Here is a 17,421-nt window from a genome sequence, read left to right as displayed (position 1 = left end):
TTAATGCCTTTCAACCCCATTTCCCTAAGAACATATGAAATCTACAAAAACACCAAAATAATGTAGGTCTGAATGTAAATGACATCTTGAATATTTGCTCTACAAAGAATTTAAAGACTTTGACAGATATTTCTAAAAGGCTAACCCAAACCTCTCGATATTACGGTGGAAAGGGTATTGAGACAAAACTGTGTCTATTTCTCCTTCCTCACCAAGTTAGGAATGTGTAGTTGTTGGTTCCACAGACTGTAATTCTTGGGAGGATCAGGGACGTATCTGGTTTGCTTATCTCACATTCCTAATACCTCACCAATTATTTAGAAAACAGTAAGCATTCAAAAAACATTTGTTGAATAAATGAGTAAAAGTTGCTGCCAGCAAGAATCCAGCCAGATTCATGTGGAATCAGGCTTCATGTGAGTTGAAACAGCAAGCCTCCAAAGTAAGCCTTTTCTCCCTTGGGACACCCCATGCATACTCTGGACCTGTGTTTCTAACAACCTCCTGATTACATGGTCATTTGACCATCAAAATTACTCTGTGTCTTCAACTTCACAGGGTCCCCCACTAAGAACTATTTGCATGCATTTTGGAATTGTTGTCAAAATTACCATATTTCCCTGAAGAGTCTGAATTAATGAGATTTTCTAAATTCATTTTTTATGATTGGTTTAACCTCTGAACAAACACATTAAAGGCAAGTGATAAAGCAAAATAATTTCTTAAAATTGAATCTACATGTACATTTGGTCTTGTAACATTTATACACAAGGTTACAATTTCTGATGCAGTAGGAAGCATTACAAATGTGCAGAAATCAATTCAGCTATTAGGAAAAAGCAAGAGTTGCTAGGAAACCACATTCCAAATAAGGAATATTATAGTGGTGACCCAGACAATTGCCATATGCCTGACATGACATCAACAAAAAGCTTAACATACTTTGAAAAGCACCTGTGACACTGAATTGTTAGTACCACATTTGCAACTCAGGTGACTAAAGAGTTACCTTCCAGTGTCTCAAAAATTCAATTGTAGGAACAGAAAAATACAAAACCAAAGTGAGTTAGTAATAATGAAAGATTCTTCCTAGGGCTAACCAAGGTTTTTCTGCATATTTTTCTGCATCTTTGGTACACTGTGTGTCATGACATTACCAAGTTGAATGAAGCTTATTCCGTTTTTAAAAGAATCTACTTTTTAAGTCCATACCTTCTATGTGTTTGTATTGAATATATGTATATAAAAAGACTTTGAAGATGATATATAACAATGTAAACTATGGCTATAATTAGTTGGTAAATTATAGGTGATTTTAACTATCTTCTGTAATACTAATTTTCAGAGATCATTTTATGTTTTGTAATTTTAGAAAACTAAAGAGATTAAATAATTTTTAAACTTATTTGAAACAAGATATGAGATCTCAAAAGGTCAAAAATGTAAAAGCTAACTAAATCAACAGTGTGATTAGCATGCAGATAGCACATTGCTGTCTTATGTATTGTATCTTGCTATTTTCATGTCATTTTTCATATTGTAAGAGTCAGGCTACTAATGTTGGCCTATATGCATATAGCCTTAAAAGAAACTAAGTAAAAGATTAAAAACCCATTCAAAAACACCTAAGAAAGGGACCATATGCTAAAGATAATGGGCTAACCTACTAAATGGGTTGATGAAATCACATTTACTGTCTCTACAGGAGAAAAACAATTGGCAGATGGAGATTCCTATTCTTTACATAAAAATCAAATAAATAAAAACATGAGCTTCCTAAATGCTTGGAAGTTTCACACTTCTTAAGCACACCACACAAAAATCAAATTAAAAATGAGTGACTTTGCTAATATAACTTTTAGCCTCTTCTATGGACATTGTATCAGTAGTCTTAGTGGGACACTGGAGACAAGAAGCAGGATAAAATACATGAAATAGATGATAACTTATTTAGAAGTAGTTATCCTCGTAGTGGTAATATTTAACTAACAAAAAATACGTAAACCATGTCTCCACTAAAGAATATATTTTTCTTCCAAAAATGTGAAAGTCAAAAGACTGCTGCACAAAATTAAACTAAGCAATTTTGTGCTTTGCATGCACAGTATCATGTGAATCAGTTTAGCTTTTATTTCCATCACTCGGTTTTATTTTTCCTTTCACTAACTTATTATTACTATTTTTTCTTGTACCATCAATATGCAAATATCTTCACAGAAGGACTGCTTGGGAAATCTGTTTGACAAATATCATAATAAAACTTTTCAGTAAGACTAGCATTTTTAGAAATGTATGCCTGATCAACTATTTCATGGTCTGAAAATATGATTAAAATTCTGTGATTATATAAAATTGGAATCTTTCATGATTACAGATAAAAGCTAAAATAAACTAGCAGTGGAATTCTGTCTCATTGACATACATATTGCAGATGCAATATTGTGTTTTAAATCATTATGCCGATATCTTATGGAGGAATTGTAAGGCATTAAGGATGCTCTGTCTATTAAATTTCAGCACTACAGCATCATGTCAGAAGAGTAATTCCATAATTAAAACAAATAATGTGCTCAATAAATAGATTTGTCTATAAATACGTTTGTCTATTAAAGTTCAGCATTATAGCATCGTGCCAGAAGAGTAATTCTATGATTAAAACAAACGTGCTCAATAAATAAAAATAAATAGAATATGACCTAATATTTAAATTCAATGACTACCCTATGAAATAATGTTAATATAAAACATTTAAATATATAACCTCTGCATTACAATCCACAACAAACAATAAACAAGGGGAAAATACAGAAAAAAAACAGGGCATCATGAATAATACATCTCCTACCCAATCTGGCCAGTGACTGCAGTTTTCAAAACGATAGAATAACACTCTTTTTTTTTCACATAACTGAATTTAATCAATCCCTCTCTTTCTAGACAAGGTATTGTTATGCTGTCCAGCACAGGCTGGTATCAAACTCCTGGATTAAAGCCATCCTCCCTCCTCAGCTTCTCGAGTATCTGGGACTACAGGTATGCCTCTCCACCACTGTCACATGCAGCTAGAATCTCTCTTACTTTCTAATTTAAAAATTAATTGTTTTATTTTTGAATGGAATACCTTTAAAATAGGGAACTGACTTCTTCTTTTTCAAAGAGGACATCTAACACACATTTAAATTTCTTGTAGACTAAAGCCATGAAAAGTCTAACTTTAATGGAATATTCAAGGCAATAGGAAGATTTGACAATATAAATGTTATTTAACATCATTTTATTTAATGTATACACAGTATATACATTAGAAGCTCTGGTTAACTATTTTTTTATTCTTATTTTCTTCATTTACAAACTGGAAATAATAGCAATACTTCCTTCACAGAATTATTGTGAAACTTACCATATATACATATAAAATAGCAGGTTATATCATTTGAATTACCCTATCCTGGTCAGCTAACAAGGTAATGAAAAATTATTGTGCCAAGATATGGCAGAAGATAAACCTGAGAAGTGAACAGCAAACTTGGGAATGCTTTTATCCTATGGGCATCTTCTGGCTCCAGAAAAGGTAATGGAAAGGTTGAGAAGCTGAGCAGCATTTTTGACAGCCAGGGCTAAGGGAACATAAACTGGAATCTAAGAATTGCTAGGGCAAAGATGTTAGAAAGCCCTCCCCACTTTGAGATGGGACCATGATCACAGGTATAAGGGTAATACCAAAACACAGAGGTGAACCAGAAGTAGACAGGTCCTCACAGAGATCAAAACCCAGCTTTAAATCCCCTGACCCTGACTGCTAGGACCCCTAGTCTCTTTCAAGAAGCACACTAAAATTTCCCTGCAAAATCATCCTAAGTCTTAAATTATTTCTGTAATATTTTATATACAATCTCCAGCATTCAAAAAAAGTAGTAATTAGCCACACAGGAAACAAGTAACATGACTGAAAATTAAGTGAAAGAACAGACGATGTAATAGAATGCAGGAGTTCTAGAGACTGACTTGCCAGGAGAAGCGTTTACAACCATTACAGATGATTTATTTAAGAAAATAAATAAAAACAGTATGAAAAATTTTGTCAGATAAATGGAACTGCAAAACACTATAAACTGCTATAATCAACATTTAAGCATCAAGTGGATGAGTTTAATAAGTAATTTTTACAACCAACTGAGGGAAGTATTGGCAAGTTAGAAAATAGATCTAAAGAGTATATAGAATGAGGCATTGATTATTAAAAGGAAGCAAACTACAGAAGAGACTCACAACTTTGCTGGTAAATTCACAAATATTAATACTTTAAATAAATACTTTTTAAAAACAAACAAATTTCTAGTTCCAAATAAATTTACTATGCAGAATGATGAATCTATCGGAAAATATATCTATATAGTCATAAGTTTCACCAGTAATATTATATAGTATTTTTACATACTATTGTTACAACAGAACAGTGACTTATGAAAACTGCCACTGTATGCATTATCTAGGCGATTAAAAGCAAATTTAAATACTCCTAATTGATAAACATGAGAAATGAGGATAACTGGGATCAGTATCTTAACAGTAATTTTATATAATGCCTATGTAGTTTTTTCTGATCCCTTAGGTTTTTCTCCTTATATGTATATAGTTTCTAGAAGTAGAACATTTCAAATAAGTATACACACATTGAGATTAAAAAGTACTAATTTGTGTTTTATAAATAAATATCAAAGAATCTTAGAAAATTAATTAGGTTATCAAATACAGTCAACCCTCTGTATCCACAGGTTCCACATCTGCATGTTCAACCAACCGTAGACTGAAAATATGACATTAAAAAAATTAAAATATAAACAATTCAACAATTAAAAAAATACAAACAAAATGATATAGTATTACAATGACTTAATAGCATTTACTTTTTATTAGGTATTATAAGTAATATAAGAGACTTGCAGCCCTTATATTAAGTAGTGATGTATATGCATATAACCTATGCACATCCTCCCACATACTTTAAATACTCTGTAGATTACTTATAATATGTACTGTGTTGTAATGAGTAAATACTTGTTATGCTGTATTATATAGAGAATGACAAGAAAAAAAGTCTATATATGTTCAGTACAGATGCAACTATCATTGGCCTAACTACATTTTTGACCCACAGTTGGCTGAATCGGAGGATGCAGAACTCATGGATATGGAGTGCCAACTGTAATTAGTTTTTCTTTTTTCTAAATACAGTCTCAGGCTGAAATCTGATAGGGTTAACTAAATATTGCAATATTTCTAAAAACCAAATCCCTCCAAATATTAAAATAACATCAGGTTTCCTTTGCAAATAGCAATGACTATTTAAAAATTAAAAATTAATTACAGAATAATTATTGCATAATCTCAAAAAATCCTGTAAGCTCATTAAAAGTTGAAGCTTAAGGAGCTGTAATCTAATGTGTTACAATTACATGTAAATTGTACATTAATATTTCTGCTTTCGCACCAGTCTGTAATACTAATGTGTTTAGCGATCTCAATTGCAAATCAGGGAAATGCTATGAGTCTTTTTCTCATAGCATTTCCCTGATTTGCAATTGAGATCGCTAAACACATTAGTATTACAACATGATTACACATTGTTTAACTCTAGTTCACAATGTCTCCTCCATACTTGCCTCATTATATAAAATGTACTGTTCTTTGAACTAATGAAGAAAATTTGAATTTGTATGCCTATGAGATAAAATTTAATGAAAATAGTTTTTAAACTAGTTTTTAAACTAAGTACAGAATTAAAAGACATTTGGACATACTTAATATTCTTCAAAAGCCTTAAATTGTGAAAATGCTCTTTGTTTTTCTAATATGCTCTAGGCACATTCTCTAGTTAATCCTTGACCCAACTTCCCTTTCCCTATCAACAGTGTTTTTTAAAGAAAGAATAAATCATAGGCAGTAATAAATATTTGATTATTTTAATCAAAGTGTGGTTAAACTATTACTATCAGTTAGCCAGTCGGCACTAAAAACTATTCAAAATACCTTTAGGTTCACAAGATCAGAGAACAGTGTAAAGTAATACATTTTTCTAGTGAATTCACAATATAGCTAGTGTAAACAAGAAAGAGAGAATAGAAATATAATTTTAGTTTTCAATTGTCTATTGTTGAAAATTTAAAAATTCAGGCCTGGCATGGTAACTTGACTCATGCCTGTAATCCCAACATTTTGGGAAGCCGAGGCAGGAGGATTGCTTGAGATCAGGAGTTCACGACCAGTCTGGGCAACATAGGGAGACCCCCCATCTCTACTAAAATTTTTTTTTTTTAGTCAGGTGTGGTTCCACATGTTTGTGGTCCCAGCTACTCCAGAGACTGAGTTGGGAGGATCCCTTGAGCACAGGAGGTTGAGGCTGTAGTAAGCTGTGATGGTGCCACTGCACTCCAGCCTGGACAACAGAGCAAGACCCTGTGTCTCGGTGGGTGGGGGGAAAGAAAATCAGATTCTCCCTTGGGAAGAATAAAAAGGAAATAGTCATAATGCTGTTCTTCCATATTTTCAGCCAGCAGAAGAAATATCATAGTGACCCAGGGTGAAAAATTTCTAATCACTCTTTCTAAAAGCAGTCCTAATTAAAGTCAACATGAACTGATTTTTCAGAATTTATTGTATATATAGATAGACCATATTTATAGATGCTTTATATAGTCTAGCAGTAGCCTCTGAGTTTCATTAGAGTACTTACTGAGCAATAATTTGCTTGAGTATTTATAGACTGAAAAACAAAACGCTACATTCTCCGGTTATTTTCAAAATTAAAAAAAATCAGGCAGTTTTACAATTAGTCAAGAGCATTACTCAATCATTTTCAAGCTACTGTATATGACAATTTTGGCTCCTATTTCCCATCATTACAGGATGCCTCAAAGGTTCATAAAACCATATACAAATTATCAATTTACTTTTCAAAACCTGGTTTGCATTTTGGTCAATTATTGCAATTTTAATAACTTGTAATTTAAATCACCTAAAAACTTACATAATTTGAGGTAAACACTAAGCTGTCACATATCAACTCTACTACACCATGCCAGCAGTTTTATAATAAAAGATTATCTCAATAAGCTTGGAAATGTTCCCATAGCACCAAGCTAGAAGGCAATTTAAAACCAAATTAATATTCTGAAAAATAATCTCAAATCATGCAAATACTATAAATTAGTAATGAAGCTAAAATTATTAAGGTGGTTTATTATTTTGAATTCTCTTTCTGCATTCTTATTAAATCTTTATGGATACTTCCTCTTCTGATTTAATAAGACTATCTGAAAGAGCTAGTATTAAATCCCACAAATGAAAATATTGATGAACACATTGTAAAACACAGTTCCCTGGTTTTGTTCTCGGGTAATTTAACTGTGTAATGACATTGCTAAATTCAATACAAACATATTCTCCATAAAAGAAAATGCAACATCAAAAACAATCCCAAATGAGGAGCCTGCCCAGCTGGTAGGCTTGAAAATTTAAGAACTGATTAGTTCAATCTGGAATGTCTATATTTGCAGTGTGCGGCAAATCTGAGACAGGATTCCTTTTGTTTGTTTTCCTGGCAGTGGTAGAAGTACCATTCATATGTTTGAATAACTCAATAATTATGCCCTGAGGGAACTTAACCTAGATTTTTATTTTTCATGCTCCATATTTTCCCAGTTTAGGAGTGGTTAGAAAACTCTCTTTCCACTTTTAAATGGTTGAATATAAACATATATATGCATATTAAAGAAGAATAATACAATAAAACATTTTATACTATGTTTATTTTCCCTATTGTACCCTCTTACTTCCCATCATCTTTCCCTCAGACATAAGCACCAGCTTGAATTTTGTGTTAATCATTCCCTTTTTTTTTTTACACTTTTTGCCATCAGTGCAGGTATTTTTAAATAGAATTTTTTCCAGTTTTAAACTTTAGTTAAGTGGAATAATACTACAGCATTTTTTAATGACTTAATTCTTCTGCTCGAGATTATGTTTTTCACATTGATCCATGTTGATGTCAGTAGCTGAGGTCATTCATATTCCCAACTATATGGTATACCAAGGTATAAATATATCCCAGTTTATCCTGTGATGTATATTTGAATTAGCTAGAATTTGAGACTATTAAAAAACTATTCTTGCGTGTGACTTTTGCTACACGTGCACAAGTACTTCACTTGTACATGTGTAAACATCTAGGAGAGGAAATGCTGGGTTGTAGGATATGCAGAAGTTAAACTTTATCAGGTAATGCCAAGTAAATTGCACCATTTACACTTGCATTAGTTATGGGTGAGATTTCCTGCTGCTCCAGATCCTCACAAACAGTGGCACTGTCAGACTTTCAAAGTTGTGTCAAACTAGATATGATAGTGTTATAAATTTATATTAATTTCATTACTGACAAAGTTAACTAGATACTTATTGATTACATGTGTAGCAAAAAATACTCTCCTAGTTTGTGGTTGTATTTTTATTTTTTAGTTCTTCTTAACAACAGGAAGGTTTTAATTTTAATGTTCCAAACTTTTATTTTATGATTTGCAAATTTTTTGACCTGATGAGTTCACAAAAAATCCTTCCCTACTTGTCAAAATTTTCTAATGATAAATTTATAGTTTTATAATATGAATTTTTACATTTACCTCCCCACACCAAGAATTGATTTGTATAAAGATGCATAAAGTACAAAAGCAATTTCAATTAGTTTTCTTCATGAATAGCCAATAGTCCCCCAAGCATTTATTGAATACCTTGTCCTTTTCACACTGATCAATGTCACTTTTATAATTTTTTTTTTTGAGATGGAGTCTCGCTCTGTTACCCAGGCTGGAGTACAGTGGCGCATCTCAGTTCACCACAACCTCTGCCTCCTGGGTTCAAGCAATTCTCTGCCTCAGCCTCCAGAGTAGCTGGGATTACAGACGCCCACCATCACACCCGGCTAATTTTGTGTATTTTTAGTACAGACAGGGTTTCACCATATTGGCCAGGCTGGTCTTGAACCCCTGACCTTGTGATCCACCCCCATCAGCCTCCCTAAGTGCTGGGATTACAGGCGTGAGCCACCGCACCCAGCCTGTCACTTTTATAATTTATCAATTACTCTTTTTCTCTGATGCCCTGCAGTCTCATTAAGATGGGTTTAGTTTTGGATTCCCATGACTTAACTGTTGCAGAATTCTTTGGAATTACTGTGTCTGGGTACTGATGGACATCTTTTAATAGTTCCTGAAAATAATTCTCTTTTTGTATTTAGTCTATTACCTCCATTTGGAACCTCAATTGAATACATATTACATCTTTCCACTCTCTCCTCCCTGTCTCCCACATATTTTATATTTTACATTCTCTTATTCATATTTCCCATTTTTAAATATCTCAACTTAGTTATTGATAATTTCTTCAGTTCTTTTAGTGAACAAATTCTTGCTTCATCTATGTCTAATCTGCTTTTAAACTTACCCACTTTGTTCTCTCTTCTTTTCTTAAGCATTATGTTGATTGCTTAGAAGTTCTCTGGTTCCTTCCCAAGTCTTGTCCCTTTCTCACAGTTTTCAGCTTATCTTTTTATTTCTTATAGTTACGTTAAAAATTGTCATTTTAATTCTGTCTGATAAGTGTGATATCTGAAAACATCCCAGATCTGTGTTTTTACATCTATAATTTCCCCTGGATCTTCCCCATAGTACTTTGTTTTCGTGTGTGTGTATGTGTGTGTGGCTTTTTTCTTTTGTTTTTGGTATTAGGTTATTACACATTTTAATAACCTTCATCTTCCAGGTGGGTTAAATGTAAAAACCCATACTATAAAACTGCAAATTTATCATTAGGAAATTAAGTTGGGAAGGATTTTTGTGAACTAGTCAGGTCAAAAATTTACAAATTATAAAATAAAATATGTTTCATTTAAAACATTAAAATTAAACCTTCCAGCTTATCAAGAACAACTAAAAGATAAAAATACAACCACAAACTCTAGAACCTTATTTTTTATAACACACAGAATCTGTGAAAATTATTTGAGGATAGGATTGAAGTTGGCATATTCTGGGGGAATAATATTTCCTAGATTCCTTCTATCATTGCTAACAACAGGGCTCTTAAGTTAAATTCGCCAATTACATTTTTTTTTCAGTATACACACATAGTGTAATTGTCATGTTTTTCCCTTTCCTATGAGCTCAGAGAAGTGCCTAATAGTTTTTTAAAAAACATTTTTTAATATATTTAACCCAATATTTTCATAATTTTAATCAGATGGATTGTTCAGGGTCCCCAATCTGCTATAATGCCAGAACTAGGATGGTACTCACATTTTTAGCCATTTCCATCCCCCGCCCCGTGTTTTCTTAACTCTTAGCTGGTGAGCTGTTATGAAAGGGTGGACTTGAATACAAGTTTACTTCCCCAAATATAAGATTTCTGATTTCAAAGTAATGACACTTCTGGGATCCATCATTGGGCTCTAGCAGAAATACGGTAGATGACCTAATTCATTCCCAGAGGTAGACCTCAGATTGCAGAAGACCATCAGAACCAAGAGTACAACACACCAGGATCTGGACTTTCCACTGTTTTTAAAGTTTTTACAGTTACTAGGCTGCAATCTTCAAACTCTGCCACAAGAAAAACTCCAGAAGTAACTCTGAGCTCTGAAGTTTCAGCTGTATATTACCTACAGGAAGTTGTGCAGGTCCTCCATTTTCTTGCTTTTTTTGTATTTTACTTCTTGGGTTACCTCTAAAACTCTGACTCTCACCATCATTCTTGCTTGGATTTGATGACCTGGTCACTGACAGTAAGTTCTTCCCTTGGGTCTTTTAGCTCTTTCTTTCCTCTACAGTAATTTGCCTTCCACAAACCTTTTCCTATCTTGGACCTATTCCATTTATTCTTTTCCTGGATTTATGAGTTATCTCTAGTCACTCCTTGTCCTCCTTAAGCACCCAACTTGTCTAGATCTATAAATTACAAAAAGTAGAACTCAGAAGGGAGTTACTTGCCTCCTCCAGTTAATGGTGCACTTACTACTCAAACCAGATTGTTAGGAGGGTTACCTGAATCGGTCTTCCATCAGGTGTCAGCACCTCTTCTGAAAGTTCCATCATCTTCAAGGCCATCAGAGCAATGGGTTTAGCATGGCAGAGGCTTTTTCTGTGGAGCCCTGCTGCAACACAGTAGGCATCACCTATTGTTTCCACCTGCAGCAATCAGACAAATCAAATGCAAACGTATGATAATGAGCCCGAAGAGAAATGATTAGTTATCTGCAATCACAAATGTTGCTGAAAAACATGTCGGCAAAACATCAATAAATTAAGCAATTAGACAACTGTGTATAATCACAGCAGAGTTTGCAAACAGCCACAGTCAAATACTGATATCTCACTCCAGGGTTGTTCATTAACACTATCACTAGAGATGATCATTGAAATTAGGAACAACTATAATATAAAATAATTATCCCCCACGAAAATAGAACTGTCAGTATTTTGCCTAGATAATTTCCAAATGATCGCCTTTTCCAGAGCCATCTCTTCATCTCCTTCCAACTTTCAAGTATTCCTTTGGAAAGTATTTTTTTCCCCAATTTTTCCACCTGAAGAAAATTGTTCCACACTTTTAGATATATCTGTAATTTTTCATCAGGTCTGTTCTTTCTTACTCTTAAAAATTGTAATGCCTAATGTTTCTTAAATATTCATACTGCATACCGTTAATTGTGTCAACTACTTTATGTACATGGTCCCATTTTATCTTCACAAATATCCTACATCAAAGAAACAAGTATTAGGCCAGGTGTGGTGGCTCACGCCTGTGAGTACTTTGGGAGGCCGAGGCAGCGGGTCACGAGGTCAGGAGATCGAGACCATCCTGGCCAACATGGTAAAACCCCATCTCTACTAAATATACAAAAATTAACTGGGCGTAATGGTGCATGCCTGCCCAGCTACTAGGGAGGCTGAGGCAGGAGAACTGCTTGAACCCGCGAGGCGGAGGTTGCAGTGAGCCAAGATCACGCCACTGTACTCTAGCCTGGTGACAGAGTAAGACTTGGTCTCAAAAAAAAAAAAAAAAAAAAAGTGGCACATATACACCATGGAATACTATTCAGCCATTAAAAAGATGAGTTCATGTCCTTTGCAGGGACATGGATGAAGCTGGAAACCATTGTTTTCAGCCAACACAGGAACAGAAAACCAAACACTGCATGTTCTCACTCATAAGCAGGAGTTGAACAATGAGAACACACGGACACAGGGAGAGGAACATCACATGCCGGGGCCTGTCAGGGGGTGGGGGACTAGGGGAGGGGTAGCATTAGGAGAAATACCTAATGTAGATGATGGTTGATGGGTGCAGCAAACCACCATGGCACGTGTATACCTATGTAACAAACCTGCATGTTCTGCACATGTATCCCAGAACTTAAAGTATAATTTTAAAAAAAGAAATAAGCATTAGTGATATTTGAAAGATGAAAAATTGAGGTGCAGAGGCCCATCCATAACCACATAATTGAGAGTCAACAGCTACTGTATGGGTCTACTCTCTTCTAATTCTGTTGTCAGCATCCATTCTGAATGGCCATTGCTGTTGATAAATATTTTAAATATTTACCCCATTTCCACAGCATAGAACATGGAATAAAAGTTCTAGTACTTTAGATAAAAGCTCTCTAATTATCCACAATAGAGATGGTGGTTTAATGGCAAAAACTGCAATTACTTTTGCACCAACCTAATAAAATCCTCAATAGTTTTAATATTATTAATTAGGCTGAAGTGATGAAAAATTGTACTAAATGCACAATTCCAGTGTCACTTTTTCTGTGATGTGCTCCATGTTCCTTCCTTTAGTTTTTATCAAATTATTTCTCAAAGAACTAATCCTTTCTTTATTCTGTTTTGACAGCACTTCCACGTATCTCTGCTTTAACATTCAGCACAAGCTATAATCAATATGTATCTATATAAAGTCAATACGTATCCCTGGCTACGATGTGAGCTTTTAAGAAATGGGACTATGTTTTTTTCATCTCTGTATTCACAGAACTTAGCGTAATGTCTATGATATAGCTATTTATTAAATAATATTTATTGAATATTTGCTAAATGAATAAATAAGTCAATCAACCATGCTAACCATAATTACAGTAAGTAATTTTCACTCTTGGCTTATTTTCATCATTCATTTTATGAGCGCCACCTAGATCTGTGTGCTATGTAGATCTGTATAGGAAAAGGCATCAGTGATGGAGATGCTTCCAGCATAAATATACCAAGAATTATAAAATATTCTATTATTTTTAATATCAAAAATTAAATTTCCATGTAAAAGCATTCCAACACTACAATATTAAAAAGATATACTGCATGAAATTATATGAACACTAATTTAGGGAATATTATGAGAATACTTAAGAAGCTCATGGGACCAACACTGCAAAACTTATCACTTGATCATCAGGAAATATGCATCAAAACTGATTCAAATACCCCCAGAGCTATCATTATATTCAAAAATTTCACTTTAAGACCTGTTTTCTGATGCCAGAAAAATGAAAATAAAATTATACTGTAAGAATAGAAAGACAATGCAGTATGAGTTGGCAAAAGTTTTATTCCAAAGACTAAAATATACTTCCTAGAAATAATTCTCACTAAGGAAGACACCCATCAAAGAATAAACATCTAAAATGTGGCTATTTACTATTTTTCCCCTAATAAGACAATGTTCTTTGCTAATCCTCATATTATCCCACCCTGTCATATTTATTTCTGGTTTTCAGATACCAGAACATATAGTCAGTAAATTGCCTGCACAAATCAAAATGCTTTGCAGTCGCTCTGAACATGCAAGTTCCTAGAGCACAATCACTTCCTGAAATGTCTATCGTCATCCTCATCAACATCTCAATTATCTTTTCAGAAAAAGATGCACTGAATTCCATTAAATGTGTATTCTAGAATTTGCACATGAATACACAGATTAGTTATATGTTGCATTTTCTCCTTAAAAAGTTGGACCAATATGTTACCAACTGATATAACATATAAATGAATGAAGTACAAAATAAATATGGGCACATTGTAAATACAGCAAATTCATATTACAATTCATACATGATTGTATAAAACTTTAAGACTAGGCGTGGTGGCTGACACCTGGAATCCCAACATTTTGGGAGACCAAGGCAGGAGGGCTGCTTGAGTCCCGGAGTTCAAGACCAGCCTGGGCAACATAGTGAGACCTCAATCTCCTCTACAAAAAAATAAAAAATAAAATTATCCAGGTAAAGTGGCCCTTACCTATAGTCCCAGCTACTTGGGATCACTAGAGCCCAGGAGATCAAGGCTGCAGAGGAAAAAAGGTTCTGACTAATTGTACAGGAACTCTTAAAGCTTCCTCCCAGATGTGACATATATATCTTCTTTTCATGATTTATTGACCAGAGCAAGTTACATGGTTATGCTTAACATATAGAGAATGGGAAATGGCAAACTACCTTGTGCACAGAAGAGAAGAGTCAGAAATATTTAGTAGACAGCATTAATGAAGACATGAATGAATAAATAATCACACATTCTCTAATATCAAAATGTCTGGAAAGGTTAAGTAATTGGCATATACATTAAGTAAAGTCTAATATATCTTTGTGATTTTTTTTTTTCTTTCCAGATATATTCAGCCCCTGAAGAATACTGGCAGAAACACAACTGTCTTAATGCAGCTTTCCAGGAATGCTCCATTTTTTTCTCTCTTCTTCCTTCCTCTAAGGCAGCTCTATACGAGTTTAGCAAAATTAAATATATGTGGAAGTGTTAGCAGATTCCTTCGAAGTAATTAGTGGGTTTTGCTTCATGAGGAGCAGGAAAAGTGAAAGTGACATGTATCAATTCCATTGCTCCTGAGTTTATTTCCTTGAGCTAAACCAAAATGAAACAAGGGGGCATTGTAAATAGACTACAAAAACAAAAAACAAAAAACCTGTCCAAAAAGTTGACTTTGTTCTGAATTCCTTTATAATTGCCTCAGTGTTTTTATACAGTTTTAAATACAACAGACACAGTTTAAAATAGTGCATTTCATTTATTTTCACCATCTCCCACCTGTTCGTGAATGGCACTGGATAAGAATAAAGATGGCTAAACTGAGCATGGAGATGGGGAAAAGATAATGCTTATGCAAATGTCTGAAAAACTTACATTATTTTCTAAACATAGAAGAGGAGGCTTAAGTACTAAAAATATATACAACTGCTCCCTTACATATTACTATAGCTGCTTTTATAAAACTTTAAAGAATTTGCCTATCTCAGTTTATATTTTCTCAAAACTTTAGAATCAAAGTCCTTACATTATTCCAGAAATAAAGGTGGTATAAATAAATATATTAGAGTTATGCATTCATCTTGTTTGATTTTTAAGACAGGGTCTCACTCTGCCACCCAGACTGGAATACAGTGGCATGATCTGGGCTCTCTGCAACCTCTCCATCCCGGGCTCAAGCAATCCTCCCACCTCAGCCTCCCATGTAGCTGGGACTACAGGCACATGTCACCATGCCTGGCTATTTTTTTTTTTTAAATTTTTTTAGAGACAGGGTTTCGCCATGTTGCCCAGGCTAGTCTCGAACTCCTGGACTCAAGATATTTGCCCACCTTAGCCTCTCAAAGTGCTGGGATTACAGGCATGAGCCCCTGCGTCCATCCCATTTACCTAGTTTGTTTATTTTAGTTTTAGATCATTTAAAAGAATTTCTTTTAGTTACTAATAGAATTTCATTCCCATAACAGTTTTCTCCTTGCCCTCTAGGTTAATACTCAAGAAATACCTGGGAATTTCTTGGATATTTGGGCACAGATGGAAGAAAGGAGTGGGGGTGAGGGGGTCGGTATTGAGGATAAGATTAGCCAAAAGAACAATGTACACAATTAGGCAATTAACCATCCCTGTTCCATGGGACTCGTGACCACCTCAGTCCTTCAATCGCACAGTCTTAGATCTGTCCCTCTTTGAATTTTCTATGGGGCATAAGAGCAGAGGGTCAGAGAGCTCTGGTAATCTACTTTACTGAACAATCTTCCCTGGATACAATCAAGAGAAGCAGCAAATTAGAAAGTCTGCTTTCCAGCCATTTTGTGTTCCAGGGGACTCTAGTTCCTTAAAAAGAGACAGGGAGAGAAGAGATATTGGAATGAGATGTAGGCAGACAGATATAGATAAACTTTAAAGATGAGAAACGCCTTCTTTTCCCTCCTAGTATCTCACAGAGCACCTGGACATCTCATCATGCTCAGGTGGGTGAAAGGGGACTGGTAAATGTCCCATATTCTTCATGGTCTTATTGGCTGTCACCAAGAATGCTTGGTTCTTAGAAAGGACGCCATATTTCCCTTACTGGGCCATACCTGCTAGCCCAATCAGCTGACATTTGGTCTGGGTCCTGGGTGACAGGGAGGATGGGGCATAGTAGATGGCTTCTCCAATGGTTGGCCAAGAGCCTGAGTCCACAAGCAGTTGTGGAGGTCCTTGGTGACTAGAAACTGAACAATGAGGTCAATGGCGGTCTGCATAAGAATATCCAAAAGGCTGGCCAGGAAACACACACACACACAAACAAAAACTATGGCCCAGGCCTTCATGGATACTTACTAGTAACAGAAGAGTAGGAAAAACTATGGTCTTGGGGTAGATTAAGAGGCTCTCTACTTTTTGTCCTTCACTTCAGACATAGACAGCAACTTGCCACTGTTTATGTCCCTGTTTTGCCAGATACTCAATAGGGTGGCTGGAATGAACTCCTAACCAAAGATGAAAATCTGTATGATTGTGGTCAAGCAAAGGTATCAGGTCCATGGAATACTCACTGGACATACTCGAAGATAAGCAGCTTGCCACCAGCCTTGAACCCAGTCTTTCATTGTTCCTGAGGTTGCAGTTCTTTAAGATACACTGACCGTCTTTGAAGATAACTCATAAAGATCCACATCAAAAAGAGACAGGAAGGCCCTGACACAGATAAGGGTTCAAGCCATGTAGATGAAAGAATGCAGTTTTCATCATTTTCCTGGCTTAGACAAAGTGATAGGCATGTTCATAGAAGCCACATTCTTGAAGTTGGGAGCACTAAAAGTCCAGAACCAAGATGCAAGGAGGTCAGCACACAGACATCACTGTTGGCCAAGCACAGGTCCAACAATAGATGGCAGATGATCTGGAGCAGAGGCAACTTCCAAAAGTAGGAGTTAGCTACACTGATACCAGAACAGCCTGAGTATCTCCATGGGCTGCCCTGCTGAAGGTAACCTGGCTTTTCCTCCACATAACAGTTGGTATTTCAGGAGTTGGGCTAGAGATCCCTTTAAAAATAACAGCAATCTTA

General features: G+C 35.0%; 1 protein-coding gene across 1 annotated transcript in view; it reads right to left on the bottom strand.

Moving 5' to 3' along the window:
• GUCY1A2 (guanylate cyclase 1 soluble subunit alpha 2) overlaps positions 1 to 17,421 on the bottom strand; it is a 320,948-nt gene that overhangs the window by 77,804 nt on the left and 225,723 nt on the right. Inside the window, exon 6 of the mRNA XM_021926496.2 lies at positions 11,091 to 11,234. Coding sequence (XP_021782188.1) covers positions 11,091 to 11,234 — 144 coding nt within the window. The remainder of the gene's footprint in view (positions 1 to 11,090; positions 11,235 to 17,421) is intronic.

The sequence above is a fragment of the Papio anubis genome, chromosome 12 (assembly GCF_008728515.1).
Source record: "Papio anubis isolate 15944 chromosome 12, Panubis1.0, whole genome shotgun sequence".
Classification (NCBI taxonomy): Eukaryota; Metazoa; Chordata; class Mammalia; order Primates; family Cercopithecidae; genus Papio; species Papio anubis.
The sequence above is the reverse complement of the archived record's forward strand: the minus strand, read 5'-3'. Positions and strand labels throughout refer to the sequence as shown.